We start from the raw sequence: 16,409 nt of genomic DNA on the forward strand, positions 1-16,409 counted from the left end.
TCCTCTGTCTAACCAGGAAGGGGTATGCTGAAGGAGCCCAGTTAGTTGCATTGAGAAGATAAACCCAGCTGGTTCTTTTAGAATCTTCTTTTATTTCGACTCTTTCTAAACTGCATAATCTTGTAGAATTTCTTCCTCTTTGCAAAGAACTTAATTTTAGGAGAATATATGATCAACTTGGGTTTCTTAAAGGATTGTTTGAAGGTCACATTTTTTTTTTTTCCTTTTTCCTTCAGAATTCATCAAAGAGGTCACCATAGCTCCCAGTTGTTTCTGCTCTGGTTTGCTGGTTGGTGAAGGGAGTTGGCCATAGCGGAGAGACTTTGTAGATTATATTCATCTGTCCTCTGCCACTGTGCATCAGTGTAAGGACAGGAAATAATGGGGCAGAAAAATATCTCTGGCCTGGGAGCCAGAGGACCAGGAAGTCCCACATTCTAGTTCTGCAGCCTTCAGTGAACTGAATGTCTTATTAACTTTGGTAAAAAATAGCCATCACTTGATCCCATAACTATCTCACAAATGTAAGATGGAATTCTAGTTAATAATCATCAGACAGCATACAAACTTTTATTATGTTTTTTATTGAGGTGAAATTCATCTAATATGCACAAATTTTGAATTATAAAAATTATCCTAGATTCGCATCTCAGCTGTTCCTCTTCCTGGGTAAGTTACTTCACCTCATCTAAAGCTCAGTTTGCTCCCGTATAAAATGGAGATAACAAGGATTCCTATCTCACAAATAGAAAATTTTTCTTTAGGTTTGCTGTAAGGAAGACATTTGATAGCAATGTCTGGCTTAGAGTAAACATTCAGTAAGTAGAAGCTATAATTACCATTAATAATAATAAAATGCCAAATAAATTATTGCCTGAAGTACTCCTGTCCTCCAAAAATGGTGTCAGATTCTTAAGACACTGGATATGGCTCTTCAGTCTGATTCTCCATAGCCCTTTTTGCTCTTATGCTCAGCAAATGGGATGCTTCTGTCTTCTCCTCTTGTGCCTGGGGAGACAGAAAGATGAAAATCAAATGGCATCCAGCCCTGGTGCTGTTCTGGCCTCCTTTCCCACTGGGTGGTGTCATGGCAGCCTGTAATCCATATGGCGTTTTCTGATGCTCTACAGCTCCAGGAGGGGTTCAGAGAGACTGGAGGCAGCATCGTGAAGTGTCACCTGCCCAAGGATTGTGCTTATTGCATGAAGCTGTGAACCTCACAGAGCTACAAAAATCACTTGCAGGGATTGAATTCATTTAAAAATTTTTTTTGATTTTGTTTATACCTTAAATGTTTTTCCCCTTTAGACAGAGCACATGCTTTTAAAAAATTCTAATTGTATGTTTGCTTAATGGAGTATAATTATATATCAAGTAAATATGTAATTATGCAGTACTTTAAATTAATATTATTTACTTGATTGGTTTAATGATTCTGAACAATTAGCCTATTGTGCTGAGAACAATTTAGCCAGCTTTTAGCTGAGACTCATAGATATTGACATTTAGTGTTTGTAGGAGTGACATACAGTTTCTAAAAGGTTTAAAAATACTGCCTGAGAAAACAAATTTCCTACACTTTTACATGGTCGCAATGTAAAAAAACAACAAAATCGGTTCCTTCCTCAAGATACTTTACATGTAGACAAAGACAAATCTTATTATAAGAAGAGATTGCCGGGCTTCCCTGGTGGCACAGTGGTTGGGGGTCCGCCTGTGGATGTGGGGGATGCGGGTTCGTGCCCAGGTCCGGGAGGACCCCACGTGCCGCGGGCAATGGCCGCTGGGCCTGCGCGTCCGGAGCCTGTGCTCCGCAACGGGAGAGGCCACAACAGTGAGAGGCCTGCGTACCACAAAAAAAAAAAAATAGAGATTGCCAAATAGGGTTCATTCTTCGTTCTTTCACTCATTGATTCACTCAGCAAATACCTCCTGAGTGCCTGCCATTGGACTAGCACGTGGACTCTGGACTTGGGTTACAAAAATGAAAAATGGTCTCTCTTCTCATGGAGCTTAGTGTCTAGAGGGGGAGACAGACATAAACAGTTAATTTGAATACAATAAGCTGGCACTTACTGTGTTTACATTGTGCTTCTTAATTCTTACCCCTATTTTTATTTTACACACAAAAGAATTGAGGCTTGGAGAGGTTAGCAACTTGTCTAAGGTGAATCAGGTAGTAAGTGCTAAAGCCACCCAGCTGTGGCTTCACCATTTTGATCTGGTGAAAGCTATAACAGGTGGAAAGATGACTGAGATGACTAAGCACTTCTGCCTGTGGGTGTTAGAGAAACTGTGGGAGACAAGAGAACACTTGAACTTCAGCTTTGGAGTATGAATAGAAATTTACCAAGGGAAAGAAAAACATCACAGGCAGGAAGCAGCTTGTATAAAAGTATATTTTGCAATTCCTCTGATGGCAAAATTTTTCTTCCCAATTATTCTGGTTTTAATCAACACATTATTTCCATTCCTTGAGAACTTGTCAATGGGGAATCTATCTGAGGATAAAGAATGGGCCAGAAATAGACCCAAATCATGTTGGGTGAAAGGGGCAAGCTGTTATGGAGTTTAAATCGACAGAGGCCCAGTACTGGGTCACCCTGGATTGTTTGGTAGCTTTGTTAAGCATTTCCTCTACTTTGTTTAATAAACTATACCTGTCATTGTCAAAGGTCTAGGAAAATTAATAACCTGGAAGGTCCCCTGACACTACCCACAATCATTTTGTAGGAAAAAAGTTACAAATTAACCAAAATGAATGGGTTTTTTGGCAGCCACACAGAGAGAGAGAAACTCCGTGTGTTTGCTTTCAGGTGTCAGCTCTAGAGACCACAGATAATTTCCCACTTATATGTTGACTAGTTATTATCTAGTTACTAGAAAAGCATGAACCAAACAGATTATTCCTGCCTCTCTCTCCCCACTCAAATGTAAAGAATTTGGGACGTTTGGGTCTTCTTAGACCAGTGGTGTTAGTGTTGCAGACACTTTCTGGTGACACCATCTGTATAAAACCTGTTGTTTTCTCCAGAATTCCCTGTATCAGCCAGTGGCACCTGCCATCCTTTTATCCTTTTATCCAGCCATTCAGGCTGGAAACCAAGCAGTCATCCTCGATTCCTCCCCCTCCACATACCCCTCCACACTCATGCACTGCCACCCTGTGATCAGTCCCTGAGTCTTGTACAGGCATTCCACTTCCTCTCTATTTTTTGAATCCCTCAAGTCTTTGTGTGTCCCACTGCCACTCATCCAGCCTAAGCCACCATCATTTCTTACTTAGATTCCTAATATAGCCACCTGACTATACTCTCTGACTTTTGTCTTGTGTCATCTATATCTGTTCTCCATACTGGACCTTGAGAGGTCTTTGGAAAATGCAAGTCACTCTCCTTCTTAAATACTGCTCTCAGTTCTTAACAAGGCCTGGTATGATCTGACCCTTCAGTCTATGATTTTGCCATATAGGGTTTCATCCATTTTTTCCAAACATAGCTAGCTCTATCTGACCTTAGGGCTTTGCACCGACAGTTACCTGATAAAATAATAATAATGATAGCCAGTATTAATTGATCACTTTGTGTATGTCAGATAGTGAGCTAAGCCCTTGAAATACATTCTCATGTAGTAGCCACAACCCTATGAGGCAGGTAGGTAGGTATCATTCATGACATTTTATGGACAAAGGCTTAGAGAGGTCATGAAGTTTGCCTAAGTTTTTCCTTGCTGTAAAATTAATAAATACCTAATCGATTGAGGCTCATGCCTAGAATTTTGAGGCAAATGATAATCTCAACCAGTATACTGTTGTAGCAAAGTGACTTATACTCAGAAGACCTGGGTTGCAATGCTGGTACTGACCAGCAGTGTGACGTTAGACAAGACAACCTCTGAGAGTCAGTTTTCTTATCTGAAAAATAGAGATCATATTAGTACCTGTCTTATATGACTGTTGTACAGATCAGAGCCAAGCGGAATTCTAGGAACATAGCTGATATCCTATAATGTGTTAAAATGAACATGTGTGTTAGATGAATGAAAATGCTAGAGGTTGCCCCCATGGAGTTGTAGGTTCCCTCATTAAAAGAGGAAGAAATAAGACCCTTGAAAAAGCCTATCTTCAGCTTATTCAGCAGCACTTTTTCATGTTTTCACTTTTATCATCTTGGATAAAATTAGGGATAGTGCAGGATTTATAATGTAATCCTATAATTAAGCATCTAGTAGGCAGGTCAAAACATTTTATACTAAATAGAAATTAAATGCAGTGGAACATTGAACCTTTGAAATCCAAATATTGAAACCTTTAAAAATCCAAATACGTATGTTAAAGCATCTAGTTTAATTTAAAATGTTTTGGATTGGCCAAAAAGTTCATTCGGGTTTTTCCGTAAGCGCTTACAAAAACTCGAAGGAACTTTTTGGCCAACCCAATATTTCAAAATACGTTTACCGAAACAGAGTTTTTATATTAAAAAAATTGCAGGATTAAACTCTTCTTTCTGTGTTTGGACCCTGTTCCCAACTCTTTCTGCTGTATTAAAAGAGAATGTAGTGTCACTTCCAGAAGTTGTTTGGTGTGCTACCTGCCCATAGAGAGGAAGTCGCTTGGCGAACTCATTTCCTTCCGCTGTGTTCCTTTAGGTCTCAGAATGCAGTTGGCCCATCAGGCAGGCCCCCAGTCTGCACAACCTCTTTGCTGTGTGTCGGAATATGTATAACTGGCTACTACAGAATCCCAAAAACGTCTGTGTTGTCCATTGCTTGGTGAGTAACCTTTTCTTGTTGCTGTTTTGGCTATCATTCGTGCTGGTTTGGTTTGGTCAAATACAAATGGCCTTACACAGACTGGTGAACCAGGTAATGCTTAAGTTGAATAAGCATTTCTTAGGAACCCACTTAGGAATTAGGTGATGTGAGGGATATAAAATGAGGGGAAAACTTATTATTCTTGCCCTAAAGCTCGAATACCAGTGGGAGAGGCAGATATGTATACAACCCACGTAATACAGGGCCTCTGGAATGTGCTAACTATTATAAAAGAGATAGAAACAAAAGCTGTGTGTGCATAGGCAAAAATGCCATTGAGTTTTGGGTGAATAGAATTGACATAAGCACACTGGAATATTCTTTTCTTACCTTTATGTTTGAATAAAAATGAAATAAAAAGACATCTATGCCCTTATAAGTAGTCACATAGATTGACTGTATTTTATAGCAATTCCCAGTGGGACTGATGATTTTTCTGACCACTGACTTCCTAGAGTCCCTTTCCCCAACGCTTCCTCTGGAGGGCTCTTGCCTATTGTTTAAAACTCAACTTTAGGTAAAATCTTTTTTGACAATATGGACATTCGACCTGTATATCTAAATGTCTTTGGATTTAAGCATTTAATATACTGCATCGTCATAATCTGGTGGCCTGCCTGTTTCCCCACTAGACTGTTAGCATCCTGTGGGCAAGAACTGTGCCTTTTTTACTTTGGAATCCCAGGTATGAAAGATTTTTTTTTTAACACTGTATTTTATTTCTACAAGAGATAAATAAACTGACACCAAGCATTGTAAATGGATGACCACAACAAAAGCAACAATGATTGCAATTACCAAACACAAAACACACTCACACTATGTCATAATATTGACATTCAGTCCAGGAATCCTCCACTGTAACAGCTCCTTTACTTTGCAGTGAAAATTGATTTGTATATTTTTTGCCTCTGAGTCCTTGTGGGATTTTTGTTTTTTCTAAAAACAAAAGGTATGTGACAAAAGGTCACAAGGTATGAAAGATTTGAATAAGCGATTGGATATATAAAGAAATGAACACACAAATGAAATCTGAACATAAATACTAGAACTATTCATTGCTTCTATAAACTTCAAGGTGTATTTTTTGCTATAATCTTAGTTGATGATTTTCTCCCTCTTTCTTGAGAGCTAGTTGGCTAAAAGCGGGATGAAAGCTGAGATTTTTTCTTCTTTCCATCTCACATCCCCAAATTCTTGGTAATAAAAGAAGAACACTTGGTGTTTCATAGGAGTTTAATGTGAAAGGCCAAAGGGTTTTCCTTTCAGAGACAGAACAGATTGTATAAAGGACAGATTATTTTTAGAGACTAAGCAGACTTTAGGTACTTTGGTGATTTTTTTCTTCACTCGAGAACTTTCTAAAAGTTCAGCGAGCCTAGGTCTGGCAGCTTTGTAAGAGAAGATGGCTCGAGAGAGACCAGAGGCTCCCAGTTCTAATGATACAATCATAACAAATAAAAACCCAATGAAGAAGAAAAAAGAAGAGACATACAAAGAGTGAAGACCCTATAGCCTGCTCTCTAGGCTTACTGCAAAAGGACATGCATGAGTTGGAAGTCTGCACCAAGTCTTTGGAAGTGGAATTGCAGCTGGAGGTGGGAGCATTTATGTTTATCCTATATATACTGCTGTTTTATTAAAAATAAGCGTATATTCATCTTTTAATTAAAAAAACTAAGAAAACTTTTTAAAAGACCTGCATGGCTGATAAAAGTAGAGAACACATATCTAAGAGCCATGAACCTGTTAAAAGAGTGTCAGGAAGACTAAATTCTAAAAAGAATTAAGATTGAGAAAAATGTCTTTTTAAAAAAAACTGTCCTTGGAATAAGGACAAATGCTGGAGGCACACGGTATAATCTTAAATCCTTTATTCCATTCCTTCATCGGGGGAACAGATATCAAGCTAGAAAGGGAGTAACACTGATAATTAAGACAAAGCTGAGAGGTAGGGAGATAGTAAAAGAGCGTCACAGTACTTAAAAATAATCCACTCTCTAGACTTAAATTATGCGACAGAATGCTAAAAGCACTTGGAAAAGCAATTATGGGTTCCTTATGCAGTATGAGGAAACAGGAAGAAGAGTGCCAGTGAAGAAAGGAGAGGAGATTTTTTTCCCAAAAGTTGGAGGAGGTTGATCCTGGCAAGTTACAGGCTGGTGAGCCTGATGGCAATTCAAGGAGAAATTCGAACACAATTTGTGCACAGATGATTTGAAACTCTTAGAAAAAAGGAGTCCACATCGATTCATTACGAACACACATATCAAACCAACTGGACTTTCGGAACGAGACGAATAGGTTAGTAGAGATAGTTCATTGGAGTCCTGCGAGATATTTCCCCATTTCTTATATTCAAGGTGGAGAAATTGGGGCTAAATTTTTAGACATTTAGACAACTATTGGCTGAATATTGCTTCCAAAGATAGGTGACTAATGGATCAGCATCCTCCCAGGAAAAGGTTGAATTTGGTTGCCCTTTTATTACAGCTTTGAAAATGTGGAGGCAGGCCTCTCAGTTTTCTCAGATGGGTCATTTCCTAGAAACTACCAGTGTGAAATTAAACACAGGGTAAATGTAAAGTCCTGAATTCTGGTTCTAAAAGATTAAGTGTGTTTGTCCGTTAACACGTCATTTGAAAAAGAACTAACAGTTTTAGTGAATAGAAAGATCAATAAGAGCTCATGGTGTGATTTAGCTTACATTTAAACTAGTTTAGCCTGGGGTTATGTTAATAAAAGCAGAGGGTTCTTACCACACTAAGGAAGATGATATTTCCTCTCTAGTTTGGTCAGAGCACATCTTATATCTTGCATTTCACATCTGGGCAGCACATTTAAGGCTGTTGTTTTAAAACTGGAGTCTGTTAAGAGGAAGTCCACTGAATGATGATGTCTCTTAAAATGGAACATCAAATGAGGAAGAATTGAAGGGATTGTGTAGTAGTCAGGGTTCTCCAGAGAAACAGAACTGACAGGATATGTGTAGAGATACATATGTAAGAGGAGATTTATTATAGGAATTGGCTCAAGTGATTTTGGAGGCCTAGAAGTCCCACAATCTGCCTCCTGCAAGATGGAGAACCAGGAAAGCCAGTGGTAACATTTAGTCCATGTTTGAAGCCCTGAGAGCCAAGGGGGCCGCTGGTGTAGGTCTGAAAGCCAAGAGCTCCGATGTCCAAGAACAGGGAGAAGGTGGGGGTCCCAGCTCAAGAAGACAAAGAGAATTCTCCCTTCCTTTGCCTTTTTGTTCTATTTGGACCCTCAACAGGTTGGATGATGCCAGCCCACTTTGGTGAGGGTGAATCTCCACTCAGTCTACTGATTCAAATGCTGATCTCTTCCAGAAACACCCTCACAGACACACCCAGAAATAATGTTTTACCAGCTCTTTGGGCATCTCTTAGTCCAATCAAGTTGTGACATAAAATTATCACAGATTGGGTATGTTTTCAACCTGGAAAATAGAAAAGTTGATGGAGAGGGAGAGTATTTCAGATATGTGAAGGGTTGTCCCAGGGAGAAAGGAGTAGGTTTACACTTTGTCCAGAGAGAAGGACGAATGGGGATCGTTGAGTGGAATAGACTGCAACTCAGCATGTTCAAGTATAAGGAAGAACTTTGTGAAGTCCGTCCAGAAGCAGGATGCTCCTTGTCATTTAAAGTATTCTAGAAGAAGCTGCTCACCATGTCAGGAATGTCATCGCTTGCATTCCTTTACTGAGTGCGGTTGAATCAGGTGAAGCTTCTTTATTTTATATCCATCTAGGAACATAACTTTGGGTAAAATACACACATCACATATTCCAAAAAGCAGTATTTGCCTAACCTGAGAACTCTTTACCTTCACCCTAAACTGAGAGACCTCAACTATTCTGATCCTACAAGTCCAAAGTTACTTTGAAAACTAGATTATTTTTCAGTAAATACGTACAAATCTAATTTATATTGCTGGGTTTCTTAGGTTAGCAGAGAGTCAGTTGTATCCTAAGAATCCGTCTTCCCTTGCTGCTTTGTGATTTAAATAGCTGGGATAGATTCGGGTTTTCAGGTGAACAGTTTTGAACTGACAGGCACCTGTAGTTAAGATTTCTGTCCTCCACACCCCATGCCCAGACTCCCCACCCTTCACCTCTTTCTTTTAATTGCAAGTACAGCCACTCTCAGTGTTGAGTGCCTGACCGATCCATGTTTCTGACAAGTTTATACGTTTTCTTTGATAGGATGGACGGGCAGCATCATCAATTCTGGTTGGTGCTATGTTCATTTTCTGTAATCTCTACTCTACTCCTGGCCCAGCTGTTCGATTACTCTACGCAAAGCGACCAGGAATCGGACTTTCGCCATCCCACAGGAGGTAAGGTCAGCTAGATGCAGGGTTGGTGCAGACATGGTCTAATTTGTATCATGTCCCCAAAAAAGGGGAAGAACCTTTTTAGATGATCGATGTATTGTCTTCTCTCTTTGGGCACAGTTTCTTCTTTCTCTTATTTAAACTGCATCTCCTTACTTCCTCTTGGGTTAAAACTGCGTCTGATGATAAATTCTGTTATTTTTTCTAAAGCTAGCCCTTAACTGATAAATTTAATCTGCTAGATCAAATATTGAGCTAGTGTAAAATGCCCGTAAGCTTTTTCATTTAATAAATACCCCTTTGTCAGCTCTTCGGGGGGAAGTACAGCAGTGTCACTAGATAAAAGCTTTCCTAAATTATGGCAGCATTCTCTTTTGCCAGTTAATGTTTAAAGAATTAACACAGTAAATTTTTATTGTTGGTTAATAATTTATGAGAACAAACTTTCTAGCAAACTGACTGCTTATTTCTTCTGCTGTGGTCGCACCAACAGAATGTCCTTCTTGTGTTTTAGGTACCTGGGCTACATGTGTGACCTCCTAGCAGACAAACCCTACCGCCCTCACTTCAAGCCTCTCACTATTAAGTCGATCACTGTCAGTCCAGTTCCTTTTTTCAACAAACAGAGAAATGGATGTCGCCCTTACTGTGATGTACTGATTGGAGAAACCAAAATATATACAACTTGTGCAGATTTTGAACGAATGAAGTAAGTCATGATACTTTTCTTCATTTCTTCTTGTGAACTGCTCCATTCCTGTGTAAGTTGGATCCTGTTCTTCCTTTGAGGACTACATTATGAAATGCCTGATATTTTAAAAAATGTTCAATATATAGAAAAGCACAATTAAATCAAGGGATGCCATAGCCCCCCTTCAAATGGTGATACAAACTAAGGGACTAACATGAGCTATAATGAGGGTTCAGACAGTGGTGTAGGGCAGAAGACCTGGACGTTTAAGAAGGAGATGACCTTGATAAGAATTGGTGACGATAATGGAAGAATCAGGAATGAATGAGGTTTCTAGGTGAGCAACTAGGTAGATGGTCACATAATTAAAAAGTTATAGAATCTGTAATAAAGAGCAAGTGCCAGTGGGGGGTGGTGGGAGATATGGAAGAAGGGACTAGATGATAACAGAAAATGAAATTAATTTGAAACAGATTGAATTTCGAAATTGGTATAGGAGATACAGAGCATCTCACTGCTGTTTCTATATTGATCTCAGACTTCTTTGTTCTCTCTCTGTTTTTATCGTAAATTTACAGTTAGGGCAAGGTAAATACATCAGGGCTACATGTATTTGGGGAAAACGTTTTCTGCTAATGGGCAGTTGATTTATCTAGAAATCAGGATGGGTTGGAGAGAGAGGACCTGGCATAAGACCAGTGGCATCCTGTGGCAGAACCAATTTGCATCCAGTTGGCACTGGCTGTGCTCCTGACTTTGCTTAAGATAAGAAATGGTTCCTGGGTTCAGGCCTGGGCCAGCAGGTGCCTTGGCCAGAGCCACAGAAGACTGTGCCTGTATAGCTGTGTTATTGAGCCAGATTAGACTCTCTTTCAGTGTATGCTTTTGTCTCTGTTTAAAGAGAGTACCGTGTCCAAGATGGAAAAATCTTCATTCCCTTGAGCATCACTGTGCAAGGAGATGTGGTTGTTTCCATGTATCACTTGAGGTCAACCATTGGAAGCCGGCTACAGGCTAAGGTATGGTTTCAGAAAGAATTATGATATAAGCTCAGCTGATCCTTTAATAGGAGTGTACATCACTTCGGGCTTGAGTGACTTCTGGTTTTAGAATCAGAAAAAACATTTAAAGATTACCTTTGGAAACAACCTAATGTCCATCGACAGATGAATGGATAAAGAAAATGTGGTAGAGGGACTTCCCTGGTGGCACAGTGGTTAAGACTCCCCCTGCCAATGCAGGGGACATGGGCTCGATCCCTGGTCTGGGAAGATCCCACATGCTGCGGAGCAGCTAAGCCTGTGCACCACAACTACTGAGCCTGCACCTTAGGGCCCACATGCTGCAACTACTGAGCCCGCATGCCACAGCTACTGAAGCCCGCACGCCTAGAGCCCGTGCTCCACAACAAGAGAAGCCACCGCAAATGAGAAGCCCACGCACCGCAACGAAGAGTAGCCCCCACTCTTGCCGCAACTAGAGAAAGCCCACGCACAGCAACGAAGACCCAAGGCAGAGAGAAAAAAAAAAAGAAAAAGAAAATGTGGTGTAAATATGTATATATATATAAAAATTCAATTATATATATATATAATGGAATACTACTCAGCCATAAAAAAGAATGAAATAATGCCATTTGCAGCAACATGGATGAACTTAGAGATGATCATACTAAATGAAGTAAGCCAGGAAGAGAAAGACAAATACCATATGATATTACTTATATATGGAATCTAAAATATGACACAAATGAACTTATCTAAGAGACAGAAATAGACTCACAGACATAGCAAACAGACTTGTGGTTGCCAAGGGGGAGGGAGGTGGGGGAGGGATGGATTGGGAGTTTGGGATTAGCAGAAGCAAACTATTCTATATAGAATGGATAAACAACAAAGTCCTACTGTATAGCACAGGGAACTATGTTCAGTATCCTGTGATAAACCATAATGGAAAAGAATATAAAAAAGAATGTATAAATATGTATAACTGAATCACTTTGCTGTACAGCAGAAACTGACACAACATTGTAAAGCAACTAGACTTCAATAAAAAAAAGAAAACTGCAGGGCTTCCCTGGTGGCGCAGTGGTTGAGAGTCCACCTGCCGATGCAGGGGACACGGGTTCACGCCCCAGTCTGGGAAGATCCCACATGCCACAGAGTGGCTGGGCCCGTGAGCCATGGCCACTGAGCCTACGTGTCCGGAGCCTGTGCTCTGCAGCGGGAGAGGCCACAGCAGTGAGAGGCCCGCGTACCGCAAAAAAAAAAAAAAAAAAAAAGAAAAGATTACCTACGCCCATTGCCTTCATTTTACAGGGGAAGAAACTAAGCCTCAGAGGTTTTGACTTGCCCAGATGGTTTTGCCAGAAGATGGAAGCCCAAGAACTAAAGAGCAAACCTTGCTCTTTAGAAACTTGTGCCTTTTCTGTAGTGCCCTATTTGGATCGGGGTGAGAGGAGATATTTCTATTGAGGATGAGGGATTAAGTAATCATACTTTTTCAATTTTTAAATTGAGATAGAATTTACATGACATAAAATTCACCCTGTTGAAGTGTGCGGTACAGTTATTTTTAGTATTTTCAAAGGGTTGTGCAGCACCGCTAATTCCCAAACATTTTCAACACCCGCAAAAGAAACTCTACACCTCTTAGCAGCCACTGTCCATTCCTTTCCTCTTCCTCCATTCCCTAGGCAACCAGGAATCTACTTTCTGTTTCTATGGATTTGCCTATTTTGGACATTTCATATAAATGGAATCATACAATGTACGGTCTTTTGTGACTGGCTTCTTTCACTTAGCCTAATGTTTTCAAGGTTCATCCATGTTGTAGCATATATCAGTACTTCTTTATATACCCAGATAATATTCCATTGTATGGTTATATAGCTTTTATTAATCTCTTCATCATTTGATGAACATTTACATTATTGCCACTGTTTGGATATCACAAATAACGCTACAGGTAATTGTATTTAGAAAAATTTTTATTTATTGAAGTACAGTTGACTTAAAATGTTACATTAGTTTCAGGTGTACAACATAGTGATTCATTATTTTTATAGATTACACACCATACAGAGTTATTATAAAATATTGACTATATTCCCTGTACTATACATTACATCCTTGTGACTTATTCATTTATTTATTTTTTATTGGAGTATAATTGCTTTACAGTGTTGTGTTAGTTTCTGCTGTACAATGAAGTGAATCAGCTATATGTATACATATATCCCCTCCCTCTTGGACCACCCTCCCACCCCCCACCATCCCACCCATCTTGGTCGTCACAGAGCACCGAGCTGATCTCCCTGTGCTATACAGCAGGTTCCCACTAGCTGTCTATTTTACACATGTAGTGTATTTGTTAAACCCAGTCTCCCAATTCATCTCACCCTCCTCTTCCCTCCCCCATGTCCACATGTCCGTTCTCTACATCTACGTCTCTATTCCTGCCCTACAGATAGGTTCAAAAACAGAAATATAGATCAATGGTACAGGATAGAAAGCCCAGGGATAAACCCCTGGACATACAGTCACCTAATTTATGACAAAGGAGGCCAGAATAGACAATGGAGAAAAGACAGCCTCTTCAATAAGTGGTGCTGGGAAAACTGGACAGCTACATGTAAAAGAATGAAATTAGAACACTCCCTAGCACCATACACAAAAATAAACTCAAAATGGAGTAAAGACCTAAATGTAAGACTGGACACTATAAAACTCTTAGAGGAAAATGTAGGAAAAACGCTCTTTGTCGTAAACCACAGCAAGATCTTTTTTGACCCACATCCTAGGGTAATGAAAATAAAACCAAAAATAAACAAATGGGACCTAATGAAATTTAAAAGCTTTTGCACAGCAAAGGAAACCATAAACAAGATGAGAAGACAACCCTCAGAGTGGGAGAAAATATTTGCAAATGAAGCAGTGGACAAAGGATAAATCTCCAAAATACACAAACAGCGCATGCAGCTTAATATCAAAAACACAGACAACCCAATTAAAAATTGGGCGGATGACTTATTTTATAGCTGGCAATTTGTGCCTCTTAATCCCCTTCACCTGTTTCACCCTTCTCCCCGTGACAACCACTAGTTCGTTCCATGTGTCTGTGAGTCTGTTTCTGTTTTGTTATGTTCATTTGTTTTCAGAGTCTACATATAAGTAAAGCATACAGTATTTACCTCTGTCTGACTTACTTCACTAGGTATAACACCCTCCGGGTCTATGCATTGTGTTGCAAGTGGCAAGATTTCGTTCTTTTTTATGGCTGAGTAATAACCATATATTACATCTTCTTTATCCATTCATCTGTCAGTGGGCCCTTAGGTTGCTTCCATATCTTGGCTGTTGTGAATAATGCTGCTATGAACTCAATGTTTAAAAAAAAAAACACACAATTTAAAAATGGGCAGAAGACCTAAATAGGCCTTTTTTCCCAAAGAAGACATACAGATGGCCAACAGACACATGCAAAGATGCTCAACATCACTAATCATCAGGGAAATGCAAATCAAAACCACAGTGAGTTATCACCTCACACCCATCAGAATGGCTATTGTCAAAAAGACAAGAAATAACAAGTGTTATTATGGCAAAGGTGTGGAGAAAAGGGCACCCTAGTACACTGTTGGGGGGGGGATGTAAATTGCTAAACCAATATGGAAAACAGTATGGAGTCCCCCCGCCCCCTCGCCCAAATTAAAAGTAGAACTACCACATGATCCTGCAATTTCACTCCTGGTTATCTATCTGAAGAAAATGAAAACACTAATTCGAAAAGGTATATGTACCCTAATGTTCATAGCAAGTAATTGTATTTTAATTCATTAAATATTTGCTAAGTACATACTCTGTGCCAGTCATTGCCTAGGGGTTTAGGATTGACAAGAGTAAAACTGTATCTCTGCCTTTAAGGAGCTCAGGGGAAACTCACACATGTACAAATATCCACTATCATTGTAGAGGTAGGATGAGATGTCATAATGGGAGCAGTTTGTTTTATCCAGTGGTGGTTCAGAAAGGCTACAGAGGATGTGACCTTTCAAGGTGGTCCTTGAAGGATGAGTTCATCAGGTTGGAGCAGGGGCATCCTGGACAGAAGGAATGATATGAGTCAAAGTATTGCAAGGTGTAAGAACATAGGGCATTAGCAGATAAAGGAATGGCTTGCCAAGGCAGAGTTCGTGGAGAGGAGAGGCTAGAAATGAACCTGGGTCAGCTCCAAATGAGGAGGTTATTTAATATTCATAGAAAACAAAGACGCAGATATAGAAACAGTTGATGGTGTATGACTCCCCCAAACATAATCTTTTGATCTGATTCCCTTTTCAGTGGTTGATTGTAATGTGCTTCTCTTGTATTTTTAGGTGACCAACACTCAGATATTCCAGCTTCAGTTTCATACTGGATTCATTCCACTGGACACAACAGTTTTAAAGTTCACCAAGTGAGTGCTACTTGGGCCAAAATCCCTTTTCAATCCAAGCAGCTGTGAAATGCTAGGAGTCAAGTGCTAAAGGCTCATTATTGCCATGCTGCAGCTTCCCCCCAAATCCTGTGCTTCAGAGCTGTAGCGTGTGGCTTAGCAACGTACAGAGGCTGGATGCATTTTATAACTTTCAGTTGGGTGTGATTTGTCCTAAACACGAGTGGATCAGACTTCAAATTGAAAGGTCTGAAATACCATCTGAGGGAACGAGAGTGAACAAAGAGGGAACAAAGTTTCAATACTGTGATCCTTTGCATCTGTGTATCCCTTTGTGTTTTGCAACATGGAAGGCAGTGGAATCAGCAGTATGCTATGAGCAGCGACCAGTCAGAATGGATGCCAGGCCACAGCACTGAAGCAGGGTCCTGGGGGACGCCCTGCACCAAAGATTATAGCACCCTTAGTTGCTATTATTAAAGTGTGGCCTAGAGAACTCAAGGGAGTGGCTGAAGGTGGGTTGATAGGTGGGAGTTGCTACAGCTTAGGAGTAGACACTCAAGAGCTCAAGGTGGTAGCTCTGGGCTTATTTCACTATTTTAACAACTGATTTGGTCCTGCCAGTGCTTACTGTCTGGATATATCCGCCCTGCTATCTAGAATGCTTTCACATGCAGTAGTATTTAAATTCTATGGGCAGGCATTATTTTCCTCTTTTCTCTAGATAAGGAAACTGAGACTCAGAAAAGTAAAGTCTCTTATCTGGTTAATTGTTGATTTTTCCCTAGAAATGCGTCTCAGAGTGAAACTAAGAATCAATCTACAATGGTTTCTGTGCCGAACATCATACTGGTTCCATTGTTTTTCACTAATCTTATTCTTTTAAATCTCTACTTAGGCCTGAGTTGGATGCATGTGATGTACCAGAAAAATATCCTCAGCTATTTCAGGTGACTCTGGATGTAGAACTACAGCCCCATGACAAAGTGATAGACTTAACCCCGCCATGGGAACATTACTGCACAAAAGATGTCAACCCCAGCATCCTCTTCTCTTCTCACCAGGAGCATCAAGATACTCTGGTCTTAGGAGGTATGAGTCACCTGGTGGTTT

The 16,409-nt window shown here is 40.0% G+C and overlaps 1 protein-coding gene across 2 annotated transcripts in view; it reads left to right on the top strand.

Moving 5' to 3' along the window:
- DNAJC6 (DnaJ heat shock protein family (Hsp40) member C6) overlaps nt 1–16,409 on the top strand; it is a 152,417-nt gene that overhangs the window by 111,986 nt on the left and 24,022 nt on the right. For both annotated transcript variants that reach the window (XM_065875317.1, XM_065875311.1), the window contains exons 5-10: nt 4,648–4,770; nt 9,039–9,172; nt 9,684–9,878; nt 10,762–10,879; nt 15,238–15,317; nt 16,195–16,388. In XM_065875317.1, coding sequence (XP_065731389.1) covers nt 4,648–4,770; nt 9,039–9,172; nt 9,684–9,878; nt 10,762–10,879; nt 15,238–15,317; nt 16,195–16,388 — 844 coding nt within the window. The remainder of the gene's footprint in view (nt 1–4,647; nt 4,771–9,038; nt 9,173–9,683; nt 9,879–10,761; nt 10,880–15,237; nt 15,318–16,194; nt 16,389–16,409) is intronic.

The sequence above is a fragment of the Phocoena phocoena genome, chromosome 1, assembly GCF_963924675.1.
Source record: "Phocoena phocoena chromosome 1, mPhoPho1.1, whole genome shotgun sequence".
NCBI lineage: Eukaryota > Metazoa > Chordata > Mammalia > Artiodactyla > Phocoenidae > Phocoena > Phocoena phocoena.